The sequence below is a fragment of the Schistocerca serialis genome, chromosome 4, assembly GCF_023864345.2.
Source record: "Schistocerca serialis cubense isolate TAMUIC-IGC-003099 chromosome 4, iqSchSeri2.2, whole genome shotgun sequence".
Classification (NCBI taxonomy): domain Eukaryota; kingdom Metazoa; phylum Arthropoda; class Insecta; order Orthoptera; family Acrididae; genus Schistocerca; species Schistocerca serialis.
In genome coordinates, this window is record NC_064641.1 from 15,811,503 (window position 1) to 15,826,844 (window position 15,342).

The following is a 15,342-nucleotide window of genomic DNA, read 5'->3' on the forward strand; positions in this document are numbered from 1 at the left end:
TAATTCATAGAAAAATATTGGAATTTGAGGATTTTTCAGTATAGTTTCTCATTGTTCAAGCTAATAATACAGTTCAATTTAAGAATAGGTACACGCATTTCGATAGCTCTACACTTTCACCTTCTTTTGCAAGTGTATCTTTAATTCAACTCTGGCATTATTGTAGTCAGTCCATCTAAGAAGAGCATCTCCAGCACTGGAACTACAAGTAAAAATTACAGTAAGATCCCCCTCCAAAAAAATTTCTTTGTAGTGCCTACAGAAACAGCCAAGCATATTTAGTGGATAGAACACTTCATCTCTCATAGTCTTTACTGTATCATTATTAAGTACGTGTTCTTCCATACTTATTTTACTACTGAGATATGAAGTCAAGCACAACAAAGCTGATGATTAAAAAAAAGAAAGCTCTATTCTAGACATAACATTATTTGCTTCCTTTATGGTTGTAAGAACAAATAGCTCTAACACATAATTAACAACTGATTTTGTATTAGAGTTTTCATCATAAGTTCTACAGGGTATTACAAAAAGGTACGGCCAAACGTTCAGGAAACATTCCTCACACACAAATAAAGAAAAGATGTTATGTGGACATGTGTCTGGAAACGCTTAATTTCCATGTTATAGCTCATTTTAGTTTCGTCAGTATGTACTGTACTTCCTCGATTCACCGCCAGTTGGCCCAATTGAGGGAAGGTAATGTTGACTTCGGTGCTTGTGTTGACATGCGACTCATTGCTCTACAGTACTAGCGTCAAGCAAATCAGTACGTAGCATCAACAGGTTAGTGTTAATCACGAACGTGGTTTTGCAGTCAGTGCAATGTTTACAAATGCGGAGTTGGCAGATGCCCTTTTGATGTATGGATTAGCACGGGGCAATAGCCGTGGCGTGGTACGTTTGTATCGAGACAGATTTCCAGAACGAAGCTGTCCCGACAGGAAGACGTTTGAAGCAATTGATCGGCGTCTTAGGGAGCACGGAACATTCCAGCCTATGACTCCCGACTGGGGAAGACCTGCAATGGACGAGGCAATTCTTCGTGCAGTTGACGATAACCCCAATGTCAGCGTCAGAGAAGTTGCTGCTGTACAAGGTAACGTTGACCATGTCACTGTATGGAGAGTGCTACAGGAGAACCAGTTGTTTCCGTACCATGTACAGCGTGTGCAGGCACTATCGGTAGCTGATTGGCCCCCATGGGTACACTTCTGCGAATGGTTCATCCAACAATGTGTCAATCCTCATTTCAGTGCAAATGTTCTCTTTACGGATGAGGATTCATTCCAACGTGATCAAATTGTAAATTTTCACAATCAAAATGTGTGGACTGACGAGAATCCGCACGCAATTGTGCAATCACGTCATCAACACAGATTTTCTGTGAACGTTTCGGCAGGTATTGTTGGTGATGTCTTGATTGGGCCCCATGTTCTTCCACCTACGCTCAATGGAGCACGTTATGATGATTTCATACGGGATACTCTGATACCTGTGCTGCTAGAACATGTGCCTTTACAAGTACGGCACAACATGTGGTTCATGCAAGATGGAGCTCCTGCACATTTCAGTCGAAGTGTTCATACGCTTCTCAACAACAGATATGGTGACCGATGGATTGGTAGAGGCGGACCAATTCCGTGGCCTCCACGCTCTCCTGACCTCAACCCTCTTGACTTTCATTTATGGGGGCATTTGAAAGCTCTTGTCTACACAACCCCGGTACCAAATGTAGAGACTCTTCATGCTCCTATTGTGGACGGCTGTGATACAATACGCCATTCTCCAGGGCTGCATCAGTGCATCAGGGATTCCATGGGACGGAGGGTGGATGCATGTATCCTCGTTAATGGAGGACATTTTGAACATTTCCTCTAACAAAGTGTTTGAGGTCACGCTGGTACATTCTGTTGCTGTGTGTTTCCATTCCATGAATAATATGATTTGAAGAGAAGTAAAAAAATGAGCTCTAACATGTAAAGTAAGCGTTTCCGGACACATGTCCACATAACATATTTTCTTTCTTTGTGTGTGAGGAATGTTTCCTGAAAGTTTGGCTGTACCTTTTTATAACACCCTGTATAACCTGTATCATCAGCTCCAATAATATTAAAGCTCATGTACAACTGAGTTTTATCAGGATGAAGCCATTTGTCTCCTATATTTATCTTAATATTTGTGTCTCTGTTAAGCATATTTAGATTCTTTTTTGATTTCCCATTCTCAGGCAATGAATAGAACTGATGGCTCTCTGTTTTGTTAACTATTGATTAAAGATAAACATTTGTTAGACCATTTCTAAAATAACTGTTACAGAGGCACCATTGAAGTCAATCAAATCACAATTTTCTTCAGCTACAGTTAGATCTAATTCCTGTATAATATTAAAAAGTGGAATATATACAGCATAATGTGGTTCATGAGCTGTTGGTCCACCAAATTCAGCATTGGACTTGAATGAAGCAATAAGCCTAGTTTCTCAATGAAAATGATCAGTATGCTCCACAAACATTCCATCAGCTAGATTAAAATTCATACTGATGAATTCAAACAGAATAAATTTAGGAACATCATTAGTAACAGTTTTTCAATAATTTGATTACTGAATCCAAACACACTTCTAATACTAAAGTTTATATCCATATATAATTATGTCACCCTCAATAATAAATCTATTTAAAATTTCACATGATTTAATGTGATTATTTGGCTTTGTTGAATGAATAAATGTTTCCAAACTACATTGGAAAACAGGAATTTCTATCGTTTCTCCATCGTAATACAATTTATTATTTTTGTGCAATACATGGAGTTAGAAATGTATAAAACCCAACTACAGCAAATTATTTAATTTTTCTCACGCAAGTACAGTCAATCTTTTTTGAGAACAGATGACTTACCACTCCACTGAAATAGTGACTCATGTAATGTTAATAAAATTTTATTTAATTATACGAAAACAGGTTGCAAACCAAAAATAAGAATTCCAGAGTGAAACCAGAAAATATGCATGGAAGGCTATTACCTAATTCTATTCCATATGCTGTAATAGCTACAAAGCTGAGGAAAAACAACATTAATGATTGATATTTATATTCTAGCTTCAGGATGGTTGAACTGGAATAAGAGAACTCACTTAAAGCTTATATCAACCACAACATCAAGAATTTGTAAAAATGTGTAAGAATGTGAAGATAAAAATAATGAGAAGATTACTATGTTTATTAAAAACGTTGACTAAATTAGAGAACTAGATCTATATTTTACATTGGTGCTGTTGAGGAACAGCAGTCAAAAAACGTATAAACACTTTACAAAACTTTAAAAACACAAAATATTTTCGTCTTTTTAAAATTATTAAAACAAGCTATCGTATATTTCAGATTGTAATTTAAATACTGATATTTGCTGTTTTTTAATTTTAAAAATTTAAAAAAACCCTTTAAATGGCGGTCTTCATTTAACTAAATGTATGCAAAGAGTAGGTGGCGTTTATATCCATATATAATTACACCACTCTCAATAATAATTCTGTTTAACATTTCACCTGCTTAAATGCGTTTTCGAAAGAATGTGGAGTGAAGAGTTGAGGAGGAGGACCCAGAAAAGTGGTTTGGGGTTGCGAACTGTAACACACACACATGGAAGCAAGAAGAGACTTCTGTTAAAGATAGAAGGATGGGTAGATCTCTGGATGGGATTTCGAGGCCAGGTTGTGAGAGGCGATTAAATATATTTTGGAATTGAATGTGGAGCGCTTGTAGGTGTAACAGGTGGGGGAGAGGGGGAGGAGGTAGTAGGTGGATACAGAGAGCGAGGAGAGTTGCGTAGTATCATTTTTGGGGGAGTGTTAAAATTAAAGGTGTGGGTGTAAGGGGGTATAAATCTAGGTGACGTTGGAATAACAGGATTAGTCCTCAGATTAAGGCTGTTAGTTGTGCAGCGTGTAGTTTTAGTCTATTGTGATATTTTGTTTTCTTTGGACAGCCAGTGGGTGCGGTTTCTTTGTTGGTTTAGTTTGGTGTAGCGTTTATTCGATAGGGCGGTCATAAATGGTTAGACAGAAACCATGGAGATGGACGTGGAGACGGATCCTGCAAGTAGTTCGTCCAGTAATTATTGCCTGTGTCTTGTAAAAATTGATTCTCAGGAGTCGCTAGTTGCACCAGAGAGTAAATTTATAATCTAATCCTGGTCAGCCTTAGTTTTCGTGCTACTGTTTACAGATTTGAAATAAAGTTCGACCTGCACTGTTAACCACTCATAGCAGGCCGAGCAAGTCATGGAAGACGTCAGCAAACAGAAGTCGTAGGCTGCTAGCGTCGCATTAACATGTCAGCTGCTACTCTATGACCAGTGTAGAACTACACTATAAGGAAGTTCTGGAAGTCCTTTATCCTGTGGCGTACTGAAGAGGTGGTTTTGGTTTCCAGCTCCAGTAAGGTTGCCCTCTGCCAAAGACGGCACCATCCCTTAACGTCTCTGGCAATCGCTGCATTGCAGATTCTGGTAGGAACGACACAGAAAACGCTACCATCAGCTCGAGGGCACAGAGGATGGCGAAGGGAAGTCGCTTGTCATTCTGCGAAAGGAAAACATACTTGTAAGTAGTGAGAATGAGAGACACGAACCACAGATACGTTTCCACGTGAATTAATACGACTCTAAAACTCCCTTGACAACCATCCAGCAGAAAGCACGTACCAGAATGAGATTACAAACCCTATTAACTGGGCGAAAAGGGGACTGCACCCCCACACTATCCTCGTCATGTACCATGATCTGACCTATAGTCTGCTATGCCAGTGTTGCACTGATGTATTCTCCACCAACGTTCTATTACTCCCTCTAAATCGGTGAGCGTCATGCACCCTGTTCTCCCTTTCAACATCTACTTAGTTTCCCTCATTGTGCCCTTTACCACCCTTATCAAATTCCCACCTCTCCTGCTACACAATGAGCACCTAAGCACATCCAACACTATCTGAAAACTCAACTTCAACATTCATATTATCTCGTCTCTAATTTGCAAACTGCTTTATTGAGTCATAACATTTGAACCTATAATGGGACACATTTACAATTTTGAGAGACAATATACAACTTGGAGATTACATGCATACATGCAGACATACAAGTTTCTCACAGCAAATGCTGGAAGTGCCCTTCACCAACATCGATGTACAACTATATTCGTTTCACCATATTCCGCAGCATTCTGCGACGTGTATCCTCACCAGTGTTGTTTATTTCGTGACTAATGGCCTCACGAACTTCTGCAGTTGTCCGTGGTCTGTTTTTGTAAATTCCGCTTTTAAGATATCCCCACACGAAAATATCTCGGGAGCCTGACGAGGGATGGGGGGGGGGGGGGGGGGGAAGGAGGGGGTGTTGGTCAGGTGATCGGGGAGGGGCACAATTTTTTTGAGATCATCGATCACCATAGACACATGTTACAAGTTGCATGGAAGCGCTAGACATGTGTCATGTTGCTCTATATTGTTGTAAAATACCTGTTTTGTTTCGACATCATCTAGCTGCTCCACAAATGTATTGAAGATGCCCTTGTAAACTGTAGAGTCTTCAGTCGTATCAAGGAAAACGGGGCCAACAATTCTGGAAGCTGACACCGTGCACCACACTCCAACCTTTTCATCATGCAGTGCTGTTTCGTGGACGATATGGGGGTTAACACCAGCCCGGCGTCTACTGTTTCGTGTTTTGGTGTAACCAGGAAGATGCAACCATGTCTCATCTGTAAACTAAGTTATGGAGAGGCTGTTGAATTAGAAACCCCTGATACCATCGACAGTAACGCATTCTTTTCTCATGATCTGTTTCTTGCATTCTTGCATCACGTGCACTCTGTGTGGTCGCAATGCCGATTTCATCGGAGCTCTCTGACATGTGCCATATGAAATGCCTGTCTCCTGGCTCAATCGATGCAACGATTTCCTTGGAGAGAACTTCTCTGCACATTATCAGTAGCATCTGCACTAAGTGGTGGTTTGTGTTTACAACTACAACAGTTTAGCTCGTCGGTTGTCAACAGCTTTTTTACAAATGATAAAATTGTTAGCTTTTCTGGAACATCGCGCATGCAGAATTTTCTCTGGAATGTCTGTCATGTCGTAAACAACAAGTTTGTCTTCCAGTATGTTTTCACAATAACAACTCGCTCTCGAAGTGTGTACTCCATGTTACTGCCAGTTAAAGACTGCGATCGAATCGCTAATTTGCTCGTTACTGTCACGCGACCCGAACTGTACACTCGCAGACTCCACAAACCGTGACCAACGAGACTACAAACGAAGTAACACGAGGCGAGAAAGAGCGGCGTTATACCGGACAAAGGACAACATGGGCAGGAACGACAGTCAACTTGGCACCAACGGGCAGTACTTCTGGTTCTCTCAGCGCTACTGAGATCATTAAAACGACTTCCCCGAATTTACGAGCTTTCCGAGGAAGTAGTTCAGATTTATACGAATCACCCTGTATTTCACGACTACGTGCCCCCCCACATCCGTTCCCAACCAAATTTCCGACCATCTCCCTCTCAGAAAACGAAATATGCCCCGATATTTATCCGTCTATCCGTCGCAACAGCTATTATTCTTGCATACCTATACCACAGTCCGCTGCTCGTGGTCTCGCGGTAGCGTTCTCGTTTCCCGAGGTTCGATTTCCGGCGGGGTCAGAGATTTTTCCTGCCTCGAGATGACTGGGTGTTGTTGTGTCGTCTTCATCATGATCATTCATCCCCATCACGGTCGGAGGAAGGCAATGGCAAACCACCCCCACTAGGACCTTGCCTAGTAAAGCGGTGCGGGTCTCCCGCATCATCCCCTACGCTCCGTCACTAGGTATGGGATTTCATCATCAAGATCACCTCTACCACCCCATATAACGAACCCGCCTTCTCGCTTCCCTCTCTACCTTTCCCTGTCCCTTCTCCTCTTCATATTACAGTCATACCCACGCTTGATATTCCTCCTTGTCTGCGATCCCTCGTCCACTGCGTCCACTTCAGTACCTACTTTCCTCTCTACAGATACTAGCAAACGAACATTTATGCTTACAGCCATACCCTACAATTTCTTCCTGGTTCAAGTTCTCCAGCTTTTTAGTGACGGTGCAGGTTACTTTTTAACATCTTTATCCGTCAGCAACGTCTTTTAAATATTTTTATTTTTTTATTTTTACGGTTCCGTGCGGCAACCTGTAAACACGGTAGTCCTATAGCCTTGCTTTGTCGTCCGTCTCTCTGTATGTCTGTCTATCTGTCCGACTGTCTAGAACAATTTTTCTCAGGAACAAGTAGAAATATCAAGTTCAAATTTACGTCACGTATTAAAGTCTGCAATCCCTTTGTGGAGTGAAAATTTAAAGCTTCTTAGTCAATGCAATCAAAAGTTAAGGCCATATATATTACGTATTTTGATACTCGAAAACTCCCCCTTCCGAACGTATAGGGATTTCCCGTTGGCCTGTTGACCTAGAACAGCAAAATTTGGTAAGAAGCAAGGTTTTGCAGTACAAGCAATGAAAAAAATCAGAAAATTGTTAATGTGTAATCATCTATCTCGAACAAAAATTTTTGTCGTTTTTTATCCATCTGTCCGTCTGTTGCCGACCGGGGTGGCCGAGCGGTTCTAGCCGCTACAGCCTGGAACCGCGCGACCGCTACGGTCGCAGGTTCGAATCCAGCCTCGGGCACGGATGTGTGTGATGTCCTTAGGTTAGTTAGGTTTAAATAGTTCTAAGTTCTAGGGGACTGATGACCTCAGAAGTTAAGTCCCATAGTGCTCAGAGCCATTTGAACCATTTTGTCCGTCTGTTAGGACGCCTCTTTCTCCTGAACAGGTTGGTGTATCATATTCAAATTTATTTCACTGACTAATTGTAAGATCTATCGTTTCTTGGATCCGTAAATGATTTAAGCTTCTAAGTCAATGCAGTCAAAAGATTCGACCATTCATGTCACATGTTTTGATACTGGCAAATTCATTCATCAAAGCCTATAAAGTACTTCTTGTTACTGTTGAATCACGTAATTTAGCAAGAATTTAGATTTCACAGTACAAGTAAAGTAAAAAAAATCTCAAAATTTTAAAAGTGTAATTATATTACATAAAAATTTTCTTTTCGGAATTATAACATAAATTCCATTCGTCATCCATCAGAAGCATAATACACGAACACTACTGCATGCAAACATAAAATGTAAGTTGTACTTCTGTTTTATAAGTAAATAAATTATAAGTAAATAATTATAAGTAAATAAAACATATTTTATTAAATCTTCTGTATCGACATATATAATATGAAGACCCCTGTTCGCTTCTCTTTGTATGTCCGTGGTAGAATGAGCAACTACTGTTGAGGTTTCGGCATGGTCTCAGAATTCCTGAGACTCATATATGGTATGGCGGACAAGGTGTGCAGCAATCAGCGGTTGATTGCAGATGATGCTGTGGTGTACGGTATGGTGTCGAACTTGAGTGACTATAGAAGGATACGAGATGATTTTGACAAAATTTCTGCTTGGTATCATGAATGGCAGTTGGCTCTAAATGAAGAAAAATAAGTTAATGCGGATGAATAGAAAAAAAACTGTAATGTTCGGATACAGAATTAGAAGTGTCCTGCTTGAGACTGTTACTTCGCTTAAATATCTGGGCGTAAGGCTGCAGCAGGTACTGGGAGATGAAGGAGCTAGCACAGGATGCAGTAACAAGGAGAGCTGCATCAAACCAGTCTCAGGACTGAAGAGCACAACAACAACAACAACAACAACAACGTTGCCAAGCGATATGAAGTCGAATGAGTACTTGAGGATAGTGGAAGGGAAGGTGAATGGTCTACTTCGGTTTATTGGGCTAATTCCAGGAAAGTATCGTTCATTTGTAAAGTAGACTGCATATAGGATGCTAGTGCAACCTATTCTTGAGTACTGCTCGAATGTTTGAGATCCATAACAGGTCGGCTTAAAGGAAGGTGTCCAAGCAATTCAGAGGCGAGTTGCTAGGTTTCTTTGTTACCTATAGCATCGAACAACACGCAAGTGTTACGGAGATGCTTCGGGAACTCAAAAGAGAATGCCTGAAGAGAAGGCAACGTTCTTTTCGAGGGAGACTACTGAGGAAATTTAGAGGGCCAGCATTTTATCTGATTGCAGAACAATTCTGTTACCTGCAACATACATTGTGCGTGAGGGCCACAAAGATAAGATGCGATAAATTAGGGTTTATACGGAGGCATATACCTACTCTTTTTTCCTCTCGTTCTATTTGGGAGTGGAAGAGGAAAGGAATTGACTAGTAGTGGCACAGGATATCCTCCGCCAAGCACCGTAATGCGGATTGTGGGGTATCGATATAGAAGTAAAAAAAATGTTTTGCTATTTATTCACGGTATATAGTTTCGATCTTACGCATATTTTAGACTTTTCAGCTATTCGTACCGCTGGCAGACCATTCCCCATCATATGGGGCGAGGAGAATGAAACAATGAATCTTTTTTGTTCTGCAGACCATATTTCCTAAGACACAGTGCGTCACTGAAAAGAACCAGAAAAGACATCTTAAAACCACCAGAAGTTGTTATTTTAACAATTTTTACTGTTTTCTACTAGATTCGGTCTCAAGCGATCATCATGTTGCCAAATATTATCAGCATAACATGAGGGAATGGTTCACTGACATCAAAAGTATAGCGAGAACACAGAAGCTCCTATACCAGCGGTTCTCAGCCTGGAGGTAATAGCTCCCTGAGGGCTAAAATGAAATTTTCTGAGGGATAAAAAGTAAAGCATTTGATTCTTTTTCAGCCACGAAACTAAATTACTTTCGAAAGATCATTGCTATTATCACAACTTTGTAGGACTCTAATATTGATTATATAAGTCATCAAGAATCACTTTTTTTCAATTAGTAGTACCAATGTGGTGGACGTTACAGGTTCCTCATGTGGTCTACCCACTACACACGTATGTTGTGCTTTGTCCTGTACATCACTGATGATAAAAGAGAGACATATACGTAACCAAAGATAAATATTTGAAGAAAATGTCTTCTCCAATTCATAGGTAGAAACTGCAGTAATCCAGAAACTGCTTCATAACTCGCTTTGAAACAGATAAATGAATTAATTGACAACATAACAAGCCAGTAACTATAAGTTGTGCACTATAGTGTTGTGCACAGTTTTATTATTATTTTTTTATAAGAGTGGTTAGATACAAAGCATTAGCAGCCTGAAGTCGTCCAAATCTGCCAGTTCAGAAGTAAGGAACACAGCAATGAAGTGATTTACGAATAGTAAGTATGGTGCACACATCTGAACTTGTTTGATTTCAAATGGGGTTGCAGCGTGCAGGTCAAACAAGTGCCGCAGTGGAAAGCGGTAATGGAGGGGAAGCATGCTTTGTAACAAGTGTCTACACTCACTGTGGACTGTTAGTTTTCCTTTTCTGAGAAGGATTTGTACTGCACCACGAATTCCTCACACATGCACACACAAACACACATACACAAACTAAATATAATTCATTTTTTATCATTTTAAAAATAAAAGTGTTCCCAGAAAAGTCTTTCATTCTACACTTTAGTTAGGTGCTAAAGTTGGTGGTAAGGTTGGGTGTGGGGGAGGGGGAGGGGGCAACAGATGGTAGGCCTTGGGGATGGTGGTACTAGCTAATGTTTGATTCCACTAAGAAAGGTTAGGAATCTACATCTACATCCACACTCCGCAAGCCACCTGACGGTGTGTGGCGGAGGGTACCTTGAGTACCTATATCGGTTCTCCCCTCTATTCCAGTCTCTTATTGTTCGTGGAAAGAAAGATTGTCGGTATGCCTCTGTGTGGACTCTAATCTCTCTGATTTTATCCTCATGGTCTCTTCGCGAGTTATAAGCAAGAGTGAGCAATATACTGCTTCACTCCTCGGTGAAGGTATGTTCTCGAAACTTCAACAAAAGCCCATACCGAGCTACTAAGCGTCTCTCTTAAAGAGTCTTCCACTGGAGTTTATCTATCATCTCCGTAACGCTTTCGCGATTACTAAATGATCCTGTAACGAAGCGCGCTGCTCGCCGTTGGATCTTCTCTATCTCTTCTATCAACCCTCTGTGGTACGGATCCCACACTGGTGAGCAGTATTCAAGCAGTGGGCGAACAAGTGTACTGTAACCTACTTCCTTTGTTTCGGATTACATTTCCTTAGGATTCTTCCAATGAATCTCAGTCTGGCATCTGCTTTACCGACGATTAATTTTATATGGCCATTCCATTTTAAATCACTCCTAATGCCTACTCCCAGATAATTTTTGGAATTAACTGTTTCCAGTTGCTGACCTGTTATATTGTAGCTAAATGATAAAGGATCTTTCTTTCTTTCTATGTTTTCGCAGCATATTACACTCGTCTGCATTGAGATTCAATTGACACTCCCTGCACCATGCGTCAATTCGTTGCAGACCCTCCTGCATTTGAGTACAATTTTCCATTGTTACAACCTCTCGATATACTACAGCATCATCTGCAAAAAGCCTCAGTGAACTTCCAATGTTTTCCACAAGATCATTTATATAGATTGTGAATAGCAACGGTCCTACGACACACCCCTGCGGCACACCTGAAATCACTCTTACTTCGGAAGACTTCTCTCCATTGAGAATGACATGCTGCGTTCTGTTATCTAGGAACTCTTCAAACCAATCACACAATTGGTCTGATAGTCCATATGCTCTTACTTTGTTCATTAAACGACTGTGGGGAATTGTACTGAACGCCTTGCGGAAGTCAAGAAACACGGCATCTACCTGAGAACCCGTGTCTATGGCCCTCTGAGTTTCGTGGACGAATAGCGCGAGCTGGGTTTCACACGATCGTCTTTTTCGAAACCCATGCTGATCCCTACGGAGTAGATTTATAGTCTTCAGAAAAGTCATTATACTCGAACATAATACGTGTTCCAAAATTCTACAACTGATCGACGTTAGAGGTATAGGTCTAAAGTTCTGCACATCTGTTCGACGACCCTTCTGGAATACGGGGTGACCTGTGCCCTTTTTCAATCCTTTGGAACGCTACGCTCTTCTAGAGACCTACAGTACACCGCTGCAAGAGGGGGGCAAGTTCCTTCGCGTACTCTGTGTAAAATCGAACTGGTATCCCATCAGGTACAGCGGCCTTTCCTCTTTTGAGCGATTTTAGTTGTTTTTCTATCCCTCTGTCATCTATTTCGATATCTACCATTTTGTCATCTGTGCGAGAATCTAGAGAAGGAGCTACAGTGCAGTCTTCCTCTGTGAAACAGCTTTGGAAAAAGACATTTAGTATTTCGGCCTTTAGTCTGTCACAGAGTGTCTTGGCATTTTGTTTTGATCCATCTACCGCTTTGACGTAAGACCAAAATTTCTAAGGATTTTCTGCCAAATCAGTACATACAACTTTACTTTCGAATTCGTTGAACGCCTCTCGCATAGCCCTCCTCACACTACATTTCGCTTCGCGTAATTTTTGTTTGTATGCAAGGCTTTGGCTATGTTTACGTTTGCTGTGAAGTTCCCTTTGCTTCCGCAGCAGTTTTCTAACTCGGTTGTCGTACCACGGTGGCTCTTTTCCATCTCTTACGATCTTGATTTGCACATACTTATCTAATGCATATTGTACGACGGTCTTGTACTTTGTCCACTAATCCTCAACACTGTATGTACAGACAAAACTTTTGTGTTGGGCCGTCAAGTACTCTGAAATATGCCCCAAGCGAAGCATAAAGGCTTACAGCAGGGTTGTCCAACCCAGCAGCTCCATGAGCCATGGTGCCCGTGATATGTTCTCCTGGCACCCTTCATAAAAAAATTTAAACACCGACATTTTCTGTTATTAAAACAAATTTCAGAACAACACATTTTATTACACAAATCTGTACTCGTTACTACTCTGAACAAACATTAGACTTTAGACCGCAGTTTTGGAATAGAAGACAGTCACTTTAGTCTCAACAAAACTATGCAACAAACAACAAGTTCTTTCTTTATATTGTTGTTTCTACCGATAGCATCTTCCTGTACAATGTTTTTGCCACTACCCGGTATAAATTGAGAGCCTGTGAGTTTGTGATAGCTAATTCTTAATAAAGTATGGGTTAAAGACGAAGAACCTACAATTCTAACAGCGATTAGGAGGAGCAATATTGTTTTCTCGAATTAAGAGGAAAACCCATGTATTTATTGTGTTAAGGTTGTGTGTTTGTTCCCAAGAAAAGTAATGTAGAATGTCGCTTTCGTTAAATCACGCGGACTTCAGCGCTCACTTCCCTGTTAATTCTGAATTACGAAAATATAAAGTCAGAGACTTGACATCTAAATTGGCCTCTTACGAAGTCTGTTGTGTTTTAGCGAAAAGAAAAAAAGCCTTTCAGTTATAAGTAGTTAAAGATGCAATGCTCAGTATCACGGAATCTCCGTTAGACAGTCACAAAAATAAATTTGCGCTTGGAACAGATTTCTAAAAATTTAGAATCTCAGTTATATCAGGACCTGAAAGAGTATATTATTCACTTCTGTCTGATGGAAGCACAGATATTTCCGATATAGGGGAGTCGTTTGTTTTTTAGGATGGTCTTTCATAATTTTATGTTAAGAAGGAGTTTGTAAAAGTGTTGCCACTTCATGAGCGTGAGACATATTTAATACATTCCTGAAAGTTGAGAAGGTAGCAAGTCACCTGCCTAAACTTATTGCTGTATCAACAGATGGGCTGCCCTCAATGACTCGAATGAACAATGGATTTCTTGCTGCTTATGCTAAGGATGATTCCTCGCCAGAATTTCTTGTAACTCGTGTAGAGAAACTACACTCAATGAGCGATAAAATTCTTTCGAGCTTCCAGCAGCAGCGAGCGGTTTAAAATCCACGAGCTTTCGGTCCAGTACTCCTCGACCACTGTCAAGTGTTGACATTCTTTTGTTGCTTTTGTCGTCCTGCATATAGCCGCTCTGCCTTCTGTGACGCCACATTTTCATTTATGACCAGCGTCAAGAGAATATCAATCCAGCCTGACAGACGCACATTTAGATGATGCATTAAGAACAGCTCGTAGCAGGTAGACATCAGATGTTTCTGAACTTACAGCGATTATGTAGTACTAAATTTCACGTTAATTATGTAAATTGCAAATCCAAGATATTTTAATTATAATTATTTGAAATACTATTATAGTACTATACGTTTGTGTTAGTAGCAATTACAGCAGAAATGCTAAAACAGCGACTATGTTGACGGCAGCAAAAGCATCACCTTAGGCATAAGTTAAATGTGCCAAAACAGTAAACACATAAGAAAGGTGGACAGCACTGCTGTACACCGTTGTTCAATTTTTTGACATCACATGAACAACTTATGAGTGGCCATTATATAACGCGAAAGCAGCTCCGAATAACTGTCGGAAAGCCGGTAAACACTGGAAAGCCACAAAATTGTGAAAGCCACAAAATTGTTTACCAGTATTCATTTCAGGTTTCAGAAGGTTCTTGCCATAAGCGATTTAAGGAAATCACGGAGAAGGTAAATTCGGATGGCTGGAGGGTCCTTGAACGATCGCTGTCCTGAAGATCGCTCCAGCCCATAACACACCACCACGTTGATCGGTCCACCGTCGCCGGGCGTTCTAACACACTGCTTTCCAGGCGGGAAGGCGTTCCGGTCCCCGGCACGAATCCGCCTAGCGGATTAGTGTATATCGCTCCCTCCGCCGTATATCTCGCGAGGAGACCATGAGGATAAAATCAGAGGGATTAGAGCCCACACGGAGGCACACTGAGAATCTTTCTTTCCACGAACGATACTGGAATAGAAGGGAGAACCGATAGAGGTACTCAAGGTACCCTCGGCCACACACCGTCAGGTGGTTTGCGGAGTATGGATGTAGATGTAGATGATAGCTAAGAGCCACGGCCGGCACCAGAACTATATAAGCAAAGTGGTGAAGAGAAATCCCTTAAAAGACACGAACAGTGCAATTAAAGTACGTGTGTAAAGGAGTGAAAGAACTACAAGTGTGTAGTGGTCGGGCTCATTACCCGGAATTTGACATTTCTTCGGACAATTCGACCTAGGAGGCAACATGAAGAAACTTAATAATTTTTTCTTATTGATAAATGTCTAGATAATTATTCGACTCTCATACCGAAGATTCATTTGAAAAGTGTTTAACACTAACGGACAAAAGAAGATTTACGCTCTTCGTTTATTAGTTTTTATAATAGGTTCCTTTCGCTGTTCTCATGTCCTGGAGATAAGAAGTATAAACGAAGTGCTCTGTAATTCCAAG

General features: G+C 40.8%; 1 protein-coding gene across 1 annotated transcript in view; it reads right to left on the minus strand.

The window, feature by feature from the left end:
• Positions 1 to 4,330: 4,330 nt before the first annotated feature.
• The window catches only part of LOC126473669 (solute carrier family 22 member 7-like), a 241,284-nt gene continuing 230,272 nt past the window's right edge, over positions 4,331 to 15,342 (minus strand). The window contains exon 10 of the mRNA XM_050100902.1: positions 4,331 to 4,585. Within this exon, the coding sequence (XP_049956859.1) occupies positions 4,397 to 4,585 (189 nt within the window). The 3' untranslated portion in view covers positions 4,331 to 4,396. The remainder of the gene's footprint in view (positions 4,586 to 15,342) is intronic.